The 14,339-nt window shown below is 34.9% G+C and overlaps 3 protein-coding genes across 3 annotated transcripts; 2 read left to right on the forward strand and 1 right to left on the reverse strand.

The window, feature by feature from the left end:
- Positions 1-1,042: 1,042 nt before the first annotated feature.
- On the reverse strand, positions 1,043-4,567 carry LOC147556392 (protein trichome birefringence-like 5). The gene is made up of 5 exons (XM_086664284.1): positions 3,723-4,567; positions 2,351-2,543; positions 2,000-2,193; positions 1,719-1,877; positions 1,043-1,507 (listed from the first exon to the last, which is right to left on the reverse strand). Exons 1-5 carry the CDS (start codon positions 4,373-4,375, stop codon positions 1,183-1,185), a joined length of 1,524 nt encoding a protein of 507 aa, XP_086520410.1. The 5' UTR covers positions 4,376-4,567; the 3' UTR covers positions 1,043-1,182.
- A 334-nt stretch (positions 4,568-4,901) lies between these two features.
- Positions 4,902-6,295, forward strand: LOC147556393 (ethylene-responsive transcription factor RAP2-4-like). Its single transcript, XM_086658628.1, has 4 exons — positions 4,902-4,907; positions 5,698-5,846; positions 5,979-6,117; positions 6,284-6,295. The coding sequence occupies exons 1-4, from the start codon at positions 4,902-4,904 to the stop codon at positions 6,293-6,295; spliced, it is 306 nt and encodes a 101-aa protein (XP_086514754.1).
- A 6,246-nt stretch (positions 6,296-12,541) lies between these two features.
- LOC147556394 (uncharacterized) lies at positions 12,542-13,456 on the forward strand. Its single transcript, XM_086664107.1, has 3 exons — positions 12,542-12,604; positions 12,685-12,764; positions 13,113-13,456. The coding sequence occupies exons 1-3, from the start codon at positions 12,554-12,556 to the stop codon at positions 13,300-13,302; spliced, it is 321 nt and encodes a 106-aa protein (XP_086520233.1). The 5' UTR covers positions 12,542-12,553; the 3' UTR covers positions 13,303-13,456.
- Positions 13,457-14,339: the final 883 nt, after the last annotated feature.

Raw genomic sequence — 14,339 nt, forward strand, 5'->3', positions numbered from 1 at the left:
ATTCCAACTCTATAAATAGAGTATTTCGTAACAAAAATAATATAAATAGAGTCTTGTATTTAATTTGAAAATCATCCAAGAATAAAAGAATTTCTTTGATCACTTTGAACTCAAAGTTTCCGTCAACACTGGCCGAGGGTCTTTGACTCCTCACATTTCTGCTCTTTCCTTGTGTAAGAGGAAGTTGCCAAAATAGGAGGTTTATGGCTATAGGCGGTTTGAGGCTTGTTTGCTTAGGCGGTTTCAAGTTTGGATTCAATTGGAGGCGGCAAATTGGATGGCGGTTTTTGGTTTCCAAATTGAAGCATAGTGGGTTCCAAATTGGACATCCAATTGTCGGTTTATATTATATTTAAATAGAGGTTTGAATGCCACCACTAAACACACCAACAAACAACTCAATAACAACTCTTTAGAGAGAGCTAGAGAGAGAGCAAGTGAGAGAGATTTTATTCATAGTTTTGAGCGGTGTTTAATTTCTCGGTCGTCGAAGATTTAGTATAGAAGGTTGATTTCTATACGGCACCATCTTGGGACGAACTTGCGGGTTGTGTGAGTCGTCTTCATCTATCCTTCAATAAAGATTTCTTGTTCGCCCGAGGACGTAGGCTTTAAAGCCGAACCTCGTTAAATTCTGTTCGCATATTTAGATTTTGGCTTAGCTTTTCGATTAATCTTCATAGTCGAATCAATTTCTAGGTAGGTTCGAGCTTCCGCGACTTTTAGTTCCAACACCTTGGCATCTCTTCTGTATCTTTTTTTTGATGAGGAATCTCTTCTATATTTATTTGGAGCTTACTCTAACTCTTCTCTATATTCCACAATTTCCCCTTTCCTTATTTTATTTTATTCTATTATCTATGGCTGGATTTCATGGAAATAGGTCCATCTAAATAAATAAAAACAAAACAAATAACAATCCAGCCAGTTTGTTTCTTGGTTAATCAGGAGTTAAATCCGAATCAGATGGTTTTCCAATCTTCTGAACTACAAGGGAGGTAAAGATTCAAAATAAGCTGGAAAAGATTCGAAAATAGAGGTCAAAATGAATAAGTCTAGTACTGCTCTTGATAGATTTTCATGACAGTCTTTCATTTTTTATGGGCATAATACAATTCATGATTGCCTGTTAAATATTTAATTTATCCGACTATAACGGGTACTAACTTAGTAATGAATCTATTAAGTACTTTGTTGTAAGACAAGGGTTGCATAAATTAGTTCATTCCATGCATCAGGAACTCCAGGGAGGCACCAATGACTACAGTCTTGTCGCCTCGTAGATACCTTCTTTCCTAGCGTCTGATTCTTGCCATAAATAGATGGATGTCCATCCTTACGGAAGTTGGTCAACTTCGTTACATTTAGAAGTAACACGGGTACCTGCATTTTTTGGATAACCTCTTCCACAATCTTCATCTTTAGAGGATACGTATCGATGAAAGGCCCACCTGAAATGGGTTCTTTCTCTCCGTTACATGACCCACCAGAGTCCCAATCTCCACCTCTGATAAAATAAATGTACAGAATAGATACATTATGTGTCAATTGTTGCAAGGATTGGCCCAAGCTAGGAAAGTGTAAACGGCCGAGTTTTTAGACTAAGTAGTTGGGTTCAGGACTCTGGCCTGCTTTGGCTGGGCCTAGGACAAACTAGGTGACTAAGGAATCACTCGGCCGTATAGGCAGAAGATGGTGGATAAGGTTAGAGATGGTACCTGAAATGGGCAGAAGAGTAACCACGGTAGAAAACTAACTTCTTGGTTGGATCAATGTTTCGATCTATCCACCTTCCCCATGTCCTTATGGATCTTCTATAAGCTTCAACTGCATCAAACTTGGGATAGACAAAATCACCTTCTTTATAGTAGTTCTTCCTGTTGAAACAAAAACTTGTTTATTTGATCCTTCGTATTTGCAAATTTCAGAAAGAGCCCAACATCAAACGAAATAGGATCTAACCAAGATAAACAAAATATCGGAAGTACAAAGTAAATACCCTCTAGCAGTCTTTCCATGAGTCCACCAATGGCCAGTATTGAAGACTAGTATATCAGCCCATTTCCAACGTTTAGCAGATTTGTCAATTCTGTCAATCGACAGAGTTGGATTTGATTGTCCTTGACCATTTATACGGAGACCTTCCCTGACAAGGAAATGCGAGCGTACAAAATCGACCGTACAGTTGAAGTCCTATCAAGAAAACAGCCCGAAAATTTCAAACTCTACCCTGTGTTCGAATTCTATATTAGTGTTAGAGCTACACAGGATCATTGATTTTGTTTAGTTCTGACTTAAGAACCCAAAAAATGTATAGAAGTAATGCAGAAGATTAGACAGTTGTACATACTTCAAATTTGAAGACGTAATATCCTCTTCCTTTGGTGATTTTATAACCATGAACCTCATACATTTTGCTCTTGTCTGTCAGGCCTTCTCGGAGGAGGCACAAGATCGATTCAAACTGGTTTCGGTTCATGGAGTCTCCCACCAACATCAACTTTTTACCTCTCAGTCTCTCCAAGAAGTCTGATGCATTAAACCTATGAATCAAGAATGAGAGACAAAAGTATGCACAAATTAACAGTTTGAGAGCATATCAATTTTCAATAAAAACTGAACAACACATTGCTTGACTTAAGTAACAAAATAGTTCAAGATAAAGCAGGTGTCCTCATGTCTTTTCTTTTCGACGATGCTTGCATACATTTTTCCTTCACATAACTACTCAATTCTGCAGTACATTGCTATACTTTTTTTCAGCACTCTATTCATTTTTTAAACTTCAATCATATCAAACTCTTCGGCTTTCGCTTTACGAAGTCGTAAAGAAAAGGTATATATGACAATTTTGAGATTAGTTCAAAACTTAATGGCAGGTCCTTCACTAGGCTAAGAAGTTTCATTTGGGAATTCTTGAGGGGATCATTCATACCTGTTCTAATGGTGCCTCACTGGGTAACCCAAGCTAGGCTGGTGCAGAAGTTATACATATACAAACTGATTATGTGATTTCTTAAGACCGATCCGGGATTGCAGTTAGTATGAATATCATGTTGGAAGTTTCATCTATCTTTGTTGTTTGGAACGGATCAGTAGAAATGGTAAACGAGCATTTGGGGTAAGTTCGGAACTAATGTGGTAAAACCAATTTTGAAGCAAATTATTTCCTTTCAGTAACGGGTAGTTACTAGAGAGATCAAAATCTGACTCTGAAATTCTCTCATTGCTATAGTGAACTCGAATTCGTAACTAATTTCTTTCGTACGAAAAAACCCGATCTATGCGCTCTTTTCTAAAACCTGCAAGAGAACATAGGATGTGCTACGAATGACGACCATTCACTATGCTATGAATGACGCTCATTTTAATCTGATCCCCCACCACTCTATCTTATAGCCCACATTATTCTAGAGTTTGACTTGCACAAAACTCAATTAATCCACAATCCTCTTCAATGAGTATAAATCAAAACAACAAGTAATTAAAATATTAATGTTTTCATCTGCAAAAGCAAAACCCGTACTTGCAAACCCTAACAGATTAAAAAAGGAGACATGTTCTTGAACAACTAAAATTATGCACAACAATGTGACAATCTAGGTTCCAACTCTCTCTCTCTCTCCCCCCACCTCCTATATATATATATATATATATATATATATATATATATATATATATATATATATATACATATATTAATGTTGAAGAACTGTATTTACCTGGGAAGATCACAATCATCAGGTTTCCATCTCCAAGCAAGGTACTCTGAATCACGTCTACCATTTCCTTGACAGCTAAAAGCTTCATCAACATAAGGGCAAGAGCTAGGTTTATAGATCGGATATTCTTCATCCTTTATCCATTTCCCTTTATACAAATCACATTTTTGTTCCCCCAATTTCATTTTTTCAGAAACCCCATTTACAAACCCATCACTCAATTTTACCTCACTTCCAGAATGTAAATCAATAGATTCAGTTTCAAGATCAGAAACACCATTTTCTTCAAATTGAACAGAGTTTTTCCCATCATTCTCATTATCCAATAAATCTATTTTATTTGATTCAGTTATTGTTAATTCTGGTAGTGGTGGTGGGGAAGATGGTGGTGGTGGTGGAGGAGGTGAGTGATATTTAGAGACAGAAAGTGAAGAAGAGAAAGAAGGGTAGTTGTTGTTTATGTTGTGGGTTTGAGATGGATTGAGATTATCTCTGTAAAATTGAAGAGTCGGTTCAAGAGTTTTTTTGGTGAAGAAGAAGATGCTAATGAGTAAGAAAAGAATGAAAAAGAATAATGAGAAGGTAGTTGTGAATGAATTAGTTGTATTCTTCTTCTTTTGATTAGGAGGAGGAAGGGGAGGAATTGAAGCCATTTGGTGTAGAGATCATGGTCACTTGCAAAAATGCCTAATCAAGGAGTGTACTAATTTGAGGGTATTTTTAACTTTTTCATTGTTTAAAATAGAAAATGGTGGAGAGGAGAATAAAGTAATTCTATTTTTTTTTTTTTTGACAGGAATAAAGTAATTCTATAGGTATGTACTTGTATATCTGTTCAAATGTTCAATGATCCTTCTACTTTGGGTATTTTTTTAGTTTGGGAAGTTTTCTAGGCGCTTCCTTCAATGCAGATTTTATGGGAGACTGCCCCTGAGGGATCAAGGATTTGAATCCAGGAGCCAAATTAAGCCAAAATGATCCAGAGGCCCAAAAATTGGGGGTAAATAAGGTTAAACCCCAGGCCAAATTCAAATTGTGTTTCCAGTCCAAAAAGTCAGGTTTGCTTGTCAGTTCCCATTCTTTTTCTTTTTTCCTTCCGTTTTTACCCTTGCACGGTACATTACCTGATTGTTCTCTCACCTCCCTTAATTAGTTGACTGATTTGAGGCTTAACATTAAATGAGGGTCTTATCTTAAGGAAGAAATCTTGCAAAATCAATTTCCTTCCCATTTCTTTCTCTCTCTTAGAGTCATGTTTCCTGATCTTTCCCATCTCTTTCTCTATCTAAAAGATCAAAAAAATATAATCTTCTTCTTCATCTCTTTCTCTCTCTCTTCAAGATTAAATTTTTAGGGTAAATTTGACATGGACCCCCATTTATTTAGTTATATTAGGACTTCACCCCCAAAATAAAAAGTGTTCTGGCGTTAACCCTCAATTAGCCTTTTTTTCGTCATTTTCTCGTTAAATTGGTGGCGTGCGAACCACACGCGTGATTTGTGACGAAAATACCCCATCTAATCGGACGGTAAAAATTATAGTGTGATTGATCTTCATCTTGTTCCCTGCACGCCCTGCACGCCCCCAATCTAATAATCTCGCTTCTTTGCATCCCTTTCTTTCATCTTCTCTAAACCCATCTTCGCTTTCCTTATCTTCTTCTTGTCCCCCTTCTCCTGAAATTTCTTCACAACCTAACTTTATAACTCACATTTTTGCTTAACATCAACAACCAGATGTTTTATCCAAGGGTTTTTGAACTCTAAAGATCTAAGCTTGGATCTTGAGCAATCTAATGGTTTAGTTGGGTTGAATTAACTTATCCAAGTTTAGGTAGATCAGATTCAACACCAAATCCTTCTTCAACTCACCCATGGAACCAAAACCATCAAACCCTAATAAATCATCGACAACAACAAAACCAGAGATTAATAATTACCTAAGCCCTAAGTCAATCCCCATGAAACAAACGAGTTCTTCAATTCAAAAACCCACAAAACTTTAAATTCACTTGTTGATTCAAAGTTTCAAGCAATTTGTCAAAGCTTAGCTAACAAGAAACAGGAATTGCAGAAATTCTCTTCCAAAAATGGGGTTTCAAAAGTGGGCTCTTCATCAAAATTGTCATGAAAGCCAGTAATGGAAGAAATGGGTTTTTAGGGTTCTTCATAATTAACATCTGAGGAGAAGATTTGTTCAAAGGTTGATTGTTTATCATCATCATCACCATCTTCCTGACTGTTATTTTTCGGAAGTGGTGGTTCTGGAGGTTCTTTACCTGAATCTGAAATTAAGTTTACTTATTTCACAGAACCTTCATGGGAATCAATTACCTTTGGATTGAAGAAATACCCATCTTGGGATTTTGATTGGGAAGCAATTCTTTCCAACTGGGTACTCATCATCTTTATGTGGATGAAGAGCAGGAAAGAGAGAATCCAAACCCATCAATATTGTTCCAATCAACTGTATGACCATCAAGGATAATAATTGCATGTTTCAAATCAACCCCAATTCGAGTTTCAGAGTCGAATTTACAACTCCATTTTGGATTTCACAGGATAATTGCTAGGGTGTGAAATAACGAGAAAGATTGTTAGGGTTATTTCACAATGGTGGGGGTGATCACGAGATGTATTGTTCACCGTTGGATTAAATGGAGGATTAGATTGGGGGTAATTTTGTCACGAATCACGCGTGTGGTTGACACGCCAACCATTTAACGAGAAGATGACGAAAAAAGGCCAATTGGGGGTTAACGCCACAACACTTTTGATCTTGGGGGTGAAGTCCTAATATCACTAAATAAATGGGGGTCCATGTCAAATTAACCCAATTTTTTAAATCTTCCATCTCTTTCTCTCTCTAAAAGATTAAGAAATTTTGGTGTATGTTTCTTAATCAGAATTTCTTAATCATCCTCATTTATTTTTCTCTCTAAAAACATCAAAGTTTTCTGTTCTTTCTCTCTCTAAAAGTTTTATGTTCTTATTTATCTTCTTCATCACTTTCAATCGATTATATTATTGTTTTGTCTATCTTTTTTAAAAGATTATCTATTAAAACAGAAAATATTTTTAAAGAGAAATAAATCTGTTGAGATTAGAGTGAGAAATCTAAAAATAAAAAAACAAAAAACAAATAAATCTGAAAAATTGGTGAAAGAGTTTCAAATGTTGGAAACAAATTTTCCTATACACAAGAAAATTCCCAGTACAGAAATGTCTAGTACATAACCAAATGGCCAGTGCACAGAACCATTCCCGGTACAGAAGAAAATTCCCAGTTTAAAAGTGTCCAGTATTGAACCAAATGGCCAGTACACAGAACAATTCCCGGTACACAAGAAAATTCCCAGTACAAAAATGTCTATTAAATAGCCAAACGGCTAGTACACAAAATAATTTCCGATACACAAGAAAATTCCCAATACAAAAATGTCTAGTACACAACCAAATGGCTTGTACACAAAACAATTCCCTGTACACAAGAAAATTTCCAGAACAAAAATGTCTAATACATAACCAAATGGCCAGCATACATAACAATTCCCGGTACACAAGAAAATTCCCAGTACAAAAATGTGTAGTACATATCCAAAAAATGGCCAGTACACTAAATAATTCCGGTACACAAGCAAATTCCCTTGTACAAATCAATGAAAAACTACCAAAAATGAAGAAATTTGTTGAGATTGGAAAGAGATAAGAAATAAATATGGAAAAAAGAAAGATATTTGTTGAGATTGGAGAGAGAAATTTAAAAAGATTGGAGAGAGAAATTTAAAAAGATTGGAGAGATAAATAAGAAATAAATCTGGAAAAAAAATGGCAAGTTGGTAAATTTTGTATTGGCAATTCTGTAAATTCGTGAAATGTACAAGGTTTAATGTCAGGTGCGTCAGACTATTTTTAAAAAATTTTCGCATTTCCTGGGAATTTTTCGGTGACAATTCTGTGAATTTATGGAAAGTACACAGTCTGATGGGAGGCATGTCAGATTATTGTTCAGAAATTTTCGAGTTTCCCGAGAATTTTTCGATGACCGTTTCGTAAATTTCGAAAAGAAGAAGGGTGTTTCGAAAATTCCACCCCCAGCCTGACTTGTTGGACCTGCCCCTCATTTTTTATCTGCAGTGGGCCTGATACATATTGTTGGGCTGGTTTTGGGCGTTTTGCCCAACCCCATGGAATGCTCTCAACAAAAACAAAAAAATAAAAATAAAAATAAAAATAAAAATAAAAATAAAAATAAAAATAAAAAATAATATATATCGAATGAAAGAAATTACAAACATAATAATGGATACAAGAAAAATTATCAACAAAATATATGACATAGTATGGAGTATTATGAATGATTTGTAACCGGTAACTTCAGACATTGTAACCGTTTTCTCTCCTTTCCCTCTCTCTCTAGAATTTCTCTAACCGGTTACAGATCTGAGTTTTCCTCCGGCGAAGGGTCATCCCTTCGTCGGAACCCGTTTATCTTTCTGTTGTAGTTTGTTTTCCCTCCATTAATAGTATCTAGGGTCTTCAATATTGAGAATTGCTTTCTCCAAAATGATTTTCCGGGTTGTTATCCACCATAGATTTTTTTCCTCCTTCCTTCTTTCAATATAAGCTTATTCTTCCAGTAATGAATAACATGTTATGACGCCACTTATTTCTTATTAATCCGATTTGATGAAGAAGTTATTAATGAAGAAGATGAGGAAATTATTGATGTTTTTTTACTTCGATTAATCAGATTTTAATCGTTATTGTTTCGTCTCACTTCATGATGAAGAAGGATTGACTATTGATGTCCAAATACGATACATACCGGAAGGAATAGATTCGAGATCTTCAGCATCAGATGAAGAAGACGACGATGATGAGTAATGAGAAACTGTTTTCTTCATTGAAGATTATTCTTATAGGTTATATATGGAGAGACATAGTCGGAGAATTGGAGGTCTTAACAGAAGGATTCAAGTTTTTGGTGGTGCTCGGTTTTTCCAGTGATGACGACGGTTTTCCGGCGACAACGACGGTGGTTTTTTTAGTTTTTTTCCTGTTATTTTGTTGACCTATAGGATATTTTAATCTGTGATCTTTAGGATCCTTTCATCCTTCTTCTTTCTTATTTTCGTCAGTGTCTAGTCAATTTCTCTCAATACATGAGGCACTTTACATTCGAAGTTATGCGAACTTAGTTATGTAACTCTCAAGTATCTAGCAGAGAGGAATAACATTTTATCCCTATAAATTTGCGATTGTATCACTTAGGAATGAAATATGGTTTTGGGGTTTCAAAAAAAAAAAAAAAGAATGATTTGTGATAACCAATATTTTGAAAAACTCTCTCAACAAAAAAAAATATGTATTTTGGATAACTTGAAAGTTTCTTATGGTGTATGCGAGATTGGTTACTTACAAAGTAATAGCTTTTTAAATGATCTGTAATAACTAATATTTTGAAAAGATAAATGCTAAACTGTTATATAATTGTTCCACAAAACTATTTGTGATGTAGAACACAGCGGAATTTAAGAATAAAATAAACTAATACGAAGAACGATAAAATAACGATTAAATAACTCTAAATAACTGTAAACTCGATTAAACTTGATTGAGTTTTCTCTTCAACCTGGGAATAATGGACAAACTGGATATCCTTTTATAGGATTCTGGACTTTCCTAGATAGACTTGAATTAGACTTTCCTAGATAAATAAAATACTGCAACTTCCTAAATAACTAGACTCAAATCTGGACCTTTCCAATTATTGGAAATACTAAAATAACATAATTTCCTAAACCTAAATTCTCTAATAATCATACTAAAATTGGGACTTCGTAAAGCTACTCTCCATGGCCGGATGGCCCATGGCCCGGCTTAGTCATGGAAAAAGCCTCCACGCCGGGTGCCCCTGCATCAATTTGCTAGACACGACCACCTTTTTTTTTATTAAATTGCTGAACAACCTCAAAAGTAGTTTATTAGTTTTATCTAGCAAATATTTTGTCGAATCTTAAATTGCTAAATACAACTATATTTTAAGGGTTATTTCCCAAATAGCCTCCAACTTTATGACCGGTTTCTGTCTAGCTCCCTTCTTTATCAAAAATACCCAGATGGCCCCTTTTTCAGTTAATGTTATAACAACGTTAACTAGTCACCACTTTCTCTCCTCCATCTCATCACCTCTCTCTGCCACCTCATCATCTTCACCGACGAAAGTCGTCGGCCGGCGACCTTCAAACATAAAAAAATTCTTACTTCCTTTCTCTCTCTCTTTAGCACTCCGGCGAAGGGAAACCTTCTTGTCGTGGGAGGATGATGTTTTCTTACATAAAAGAGTATCATTTTTTGACAAAACCCCAAATAGAAGTTGCATGCTATAATAATAGGCATTTCGTCTTGACGCGGTAATGAATTGTACTAGCCAAGGTATTATAAAGTTTCTTGCGTAACTCTTCATCGATTTAGAGTCAACCATGAGTGGAGTTATATATGTGTGTGTGTGTATGTGTGTAGTGGCGGACCCAGAAATCTTTTGTTGTCGGGGCACGTTTGATTACAAAAAATAGCTTTAATTGTCCAAAAATCGCGATATGATGTTCAAGTAATTGATTTATGTATCTTCTACCTACACTTTCAACCAACTCGTATCGTTAACTTGTGAGTTGCACTAACTATAGTCTTAATAAAAATAACTAGTTTATAAACAATCGAATTCTAGAAAAATTCATGTGTAAATTTTATTTCAACAGAATGAGAGTCGCTATCTTGAAAAATTATTACCCCATTTACGTTCTTAAACAAGTTAAGAAAAGAGAAAGGTGACTAAATTTAGAAAAATAGACAGAAATAATATATATATATATAATATATAATGAATGTATATATAAGAAAATGAAATAAAATAAGAAGCCGTAATAATGATATAGCAAAAGAAATGCTATAACAAAGTTAAGGAGAAAAACATCATTGAATTTACAAAGAGAAAAGGACTGGAAATGAAACTGATTTGAAAACAACGAGTCAAATTAGGGGGCAGAAACGAATTTGGCCATAAAAGACCAAAATGAATGTTGATTGGGGGAATCGAACTCATGCTCTACAACGCGTAAGAATCACTCACTCCCACTGGGCCAAGATCTTTAGTGTTATAATGGGCGGTTAATTTTTTTATATGTGACGGGCCTCTACCTCAAATGAAGATTAATTTTGGACCTGTGGGGACACGTGACCCCACAAGTCCCTACGTGGGCCCCCCTGTGTGTGCGCGCGCGCGCTGGGGGCGAATCTGTATGGAGACTAACCCAGGCTATATAGCTTGAGTTAGTTCTTAAGCTTTCTGGCCCTAATCATTATCGTTTAAGGAAGATAGCCCAGATGATGAAGGTTGCTCCTGTCCCACCTTAGGGCAAGGGTTTGATTCCCTCACACGGCATGATGATTTTTTCAAATGGTCTTTTGGAAGGATAATTACTTTTTTGCCCTCAATTTATAAAGAAGTCATGATTTTAGTCTTAATTAGCAATCAACTTTTATTTTGACACTCAATTTTGTCCAGACTTCTTTTTTTGCCCCCCATTTACTTTTTGCGCTTATATTGTTGTATTTTAATTATTTTGTTATTCTTGGATATTTTTTTGTCTTTCACTTCATCTTTCTGCCACATGTACTTCATCTTCCTCTCTTCCTCTTCGTCTTTCTCCACTTCCCTCTTTTCACGTTTCTCTCCCCTTCGTAGTCTTTTTTCACTTCTCTCTTTTCTCTCAGTCGTTGTGGCAAAAGGGAAGGTCCCTTTTGTTAGAACTTTTCCTCTTTGTAGACAGGTAGCTTAGAATGTTGACCATATATTGTTTCATTTATTTGGTTAGATAAAAGAGTTTATGTCCTACTTTCTTTGTTTTACCTCAAATGTAATTAAATTTTTTTTTGCTTATCAAATCCTAGGCATGTTTTTTAGTAGAAAAAAACTATCAGAAAATGGTTAAACGTACGAAGCAATTGTAATTGAACAAAACAATGTACTTATCTTTTAGAGACACTGATAGCTTCTACATACAAATTGACACCCAAATTTTGTTTAAGTCGGCCCTCCCTAGAACAAAATTCTGGCTCCGCCCTTGTGTGAGACCGGAACCACAAGTCAGTTAGGTCGTATGTGCATCAAATTTTTTGACTTTTAAACAATACCTCCAATGTTTGCAAGTCAGTATGAAGAAGTAGACTTGTCGTACGGATCATCAATAGTCTGACTTCGTGAAGGCATGGCACTCATAAACATGGAAACTATATTTATAAACTTAACGAAATCAATAAATAAAAAGTTAGATAATCTAAGAAAGGATTATCAGATCAACAATGTTTAATATATACAACTTCAATAGATTGAGATTTCTAAGATTTATACGTTTAATGTTTAGACATACTAGACCAATAGATTGAGATTTCTAATATTTATACGTATAATGTTTAGAGTTGCTCGATCAATAGATTATGATTTCTATGATTTATACATAGATACGCTTTTACTGTCTCACTATTTATGAACAATTTTGTTTCTCCGGAGAATTAAGTAGGTAAGAATAAGTGGTTGAGATTAACTTCATCCGACAATGTAAATAACGAGGAAAAAATTGACGGTCCTGGCAGCTGTATATTGGCTTAGTTTGCTCGGCGAAAATAACATTTTGATATTTTAGAGCTCAAGAAAATTGTTTATTATATCTTAGAGATTTCTTTCATTATTTTGTGTTTCCAAAATTATAAACTTAGTTGTATAAATATCCCACTATGATTCCTAGTTTTTTGTGTTAAATTTGATTTCCATGTCTCCTCTCAAGATTGAAGAACAAGGACCTAAGAGCACTCTTACCATGGTAATCTATCTCTTATGAGTAATTATAAAATCATGTTTTTTTTTTTTCGATTATGACTTCATAATACATTTGATCTGCAGGAGCAAAATCAAAAACTAATTGAAACTGTGGATTGGCAAGAACGCATTGCTGGTATCCGATTCCATACCAACGCAATCAGGTAATAATTGAGTCCAAACTCTATATCAAGTTATCCTTTTGCTAGATCACTAGAAAGAGATAAAACAACCAACACTAACATGTTAATCGTCCACTAGGGAATGAAGAAGCTAGTTATCATGCATTAAAAGAGACAAAACAATAAATGGAACACGTAAATGACATGAGCACCGTTTAAAAATAAGAGAAAGACTGTTTGCCCCGAAAATAGGGGCCGACTACAGCCGGAAACTGAATCAATAGAAGCCGTCCACATCAACTATCTCATTAGGATGTTGAAGTCTTTGAATCACTTACTCAAACCTATTGTCGAATCCATTAAAAAATTTCTGTTTTGGGGGTTTTTTAGGAACTTACTCAAGCAAGCTGAAATTGAAGTTGGAGGATGGAAGAAATACTGCGAAGAACTGGAGGATGAGAATCAAGTTTTGAGGGAAAGATTGGCAGAGCTGCAATCAATAATATGTGCAAGGGACAACTGTCGATTGTGCAAACGCTGCAAAGACTGCAAAGGGAAGAATATTGATGAAGAATATTGATGGGATGAATAAAAGCCTATCAGGATTAATATCTATACTTTGCTTTTTGTGTCTTTTAATTTGTTTAAGACATTGTCACTTGAGGTTGTGTTGGTCAAAACTAAAAGTATTAAGAGTTTGAATCACATTTATATGAGAAAATAGTTCTAAAATTTATTCTCCGCTTTCTTTTAGAGCAACCTCGATGTAGAGGTTGGGGCTCCCAAAATTTGGGAGGTTTTTGCGTTTTGGGAGCTCCTGAATTTTAGAAGCCCGTGAGATTTAAATTATATTGCCGGACTTCCAAAGGACGGACTCTCAACCCAAATTAGGTATTTGTGTAATGTTTGTGTGCGAGATTTTGGTTTCAATTTTCAATTATAAATTATTAGTTCTAAATATGAAATTTAAATTTGATATAATTTTAGAGAGAGAGAATTTTAAAAAGACAAACCCAAAAAAATATTAGAGAAGAACTTGAAAAAAAAAAACAATATGACTCCACATATTGTAATATGATTTTACACAGTGAATATGATTTTGCGTAACGTATTATGACAACTCATATTTGACAGGACTCCACATATTGTAATATGATTTTACACCGTGAATATTTCATAATGTAACATGATCAAATTATAACTTCTATATTTGGTTTTATTTTTGTTAACAGTAATGAATGCGGTTGAACGACAGTTCCTTGTATGTTAAGCACATAAAATAAATTAGTGTAAACCAACAAAATACAATATGAAAATTGAAGAAAAAATTTAAACCCCTTAAAGATGCCCAACTCACTAGAATGGCCCCCTAAAGATGACCAGCTGCCATTTTAGCCCCCCTTTTGATTTTTTTTCCTTACTTTTAGCTGCTGACTTATCTTTCATTTTCTACCCTCTATTCAAAACTCTTTCACCTTTTGGTTTATGAATAATTCAAAGTACTAAAAATGCACGTTCTAATATTAGGTAGGTTAGAATTCTTTTACTCGATTACTTGCTTATTATTTCTTGAGTTTAGAGAGTTCCTTGTTGGAACTTACAAACACACTTATTTTT

Source organism: Eschscholzia californica, unplaced genomic scaffold (genome assembly GCF_041429995.1).
Source record: "Eschscholzia californica isolate CP2 unplaced genomic scaffold, dmEscCali1.0.p SCAF_2, whole genome shotgun sequence".
Classification (NCBI taxonomy): domain Eukaryota; kingdom Viridiplantae; phylum Streptophyta; class Magnoliopsida; order Ranunculales; family Papaveraceae; genus Eschscholzia; species Eschscholzia californica.